General features: G+C 42.5%; 1 protein-coding gene across 1 annotated transcript in view; it reads right to left on the bottom strand.

The window, feature by feature from the left end:
- The window catches only part of LOC101852784 (kinesin-like protein KIFC3), a gene marked incomplete in the record, with an annotated part of 43,968 nt that overhangs the window by 8,496 nt on the left and 34,052 nt on the right, over positions 1-1,420 (bottom strand). The window contains 1 exon segment of the mRNA XM_035971259.1: positions 886-1,021. Within this exon segment, the coding sequence (XP_035827152.1) occupies positions 886-1,021 (136 nt within the window).

The following is a 1,420-nucleotide window of genomic DNA, read 5'->3' as shown; positions in this document are numbered from 1 at the left end:
TGTGTGTGTGGCCGACGGATTTAAGGGGCAAGGGAGTCCGTTGTTGCTGTTGGTGGTTGCGTCTATCCATGACTCCTTGAAGGACGATTGTCGCCAGGGTCACCGCCTCCTTCAAGTAAGATGTGAGGCAGTCCAGTTGTTGGCGCTGCTGTTTTCACTCTCCTGTGCTTGGTGGTGGTGGTTGTGATGGTAATAGTGATGGTGGTGATGGCGTTGGCTTTGGTGTTGCCATCGTTTCTGTCGTCATTGCTGTTCCTGCTGTTGTTGTTTTCATTGTTATTTGTGGTGACTGTAGTGGTTGTAGAAGTGTGACAATAGTGTCAATGTTCTTGTTATTATTGCCAGTAGTGATGCCAATAGAGTTGCAGTAGTTGTTGCTGTACTATTGCTAGTGTCATAGCTAAATTTTAGTTTTAGTGTGGGTTTTTACAACATTTACAACACAAACATGTCACAATAATGACGAAGATGAGAGGTGTTACTTGAGTGTAACGTACAAAGAAAAGGAGGAGGAGAAATAAAGACGACAAATATTTGATAGGAAAGGAGGAACAAACCATATCAGAGAACCCCCCCCCCGCCCCCCAACAAAAAAAAACCGCACCAAAAAAACCCCCCAAAACCCTAACCAACCAACCAAACAAGCTAAAAATACAACAAGAAAACCAACCACATCCAATCTGATCTTTATTTTTTAGGTTAGTGTTGTGTGTTGTTAACTTAGTTAGTGTTGTGTGTTGTTAACTTAGTTATTGTTGTATTGCTGCTCACAAAGCGAAGACAAAATAATACATAAATGACAAACAAACAAAATAAGTGCATGTTAAAAATGGTACTGCCCCCCCACTTTTTTTTTCACTCTCCCCTGCCGTGTCATGTACTCACAGTCATTCTGGCTGTCCACCAACTTCCTCTCCAGATCCAACACCAGGAGTTTGAGAGAACGGATCGTGTGGTCTTTCTCATCCAGGCTCTCCTCGTGCGCTCTCTCCAGATCGTGTATTCGTTTTCGGTGTTCCTCCTGGGAACAAGGAAGCAGTAAAATAATAATAATAATAATAATAATAATAATAATAATAAAATGACTTTTATATAGCGCTCACCCCCGATTAACGTACGCAGGCTCTGAGCGCTTTACAATACAACACAGCGTACAGCAGTAGGGAGGGAGGGTTGGAGGAGCGGAGAGGGCACACTCGAATGAATGTTTAACAAAGACAATGACAATCTTTATTTATCGCACAGGGAAAAATGTGTCCTGGTCGTTTACAATAGCCGTGGAATGTTACACAGGTTAGGTGCCCTCACTCATACACACAACACGATTATATGCTTAATACTATTGTGTCTATACATCATGTAGACTGATCGACTAGGTTCTCTCTCTCTCTCTCTCTCTCTCTCTCTCTCTCTCTCTCTC

The sequence above is a fragment of the Aplysia californica genome, unplaced genomic scaffold (genome assembly GCF_000002075.1).
Source record: "Aplysia californica isolate F4 #8 unplaced genomic scaffold, AplCal3.0 scaffold00406, whole genome shotgun sequence".
NCBI lineage: Eukaryota > Metazoa > Mollusca > Gastropoda > Aplysiida > Aplysiidae > Aplysia > Aplysia californica.
This window is presented reverse-complemented; position numbering and strand designations above follow the sequence as displayed.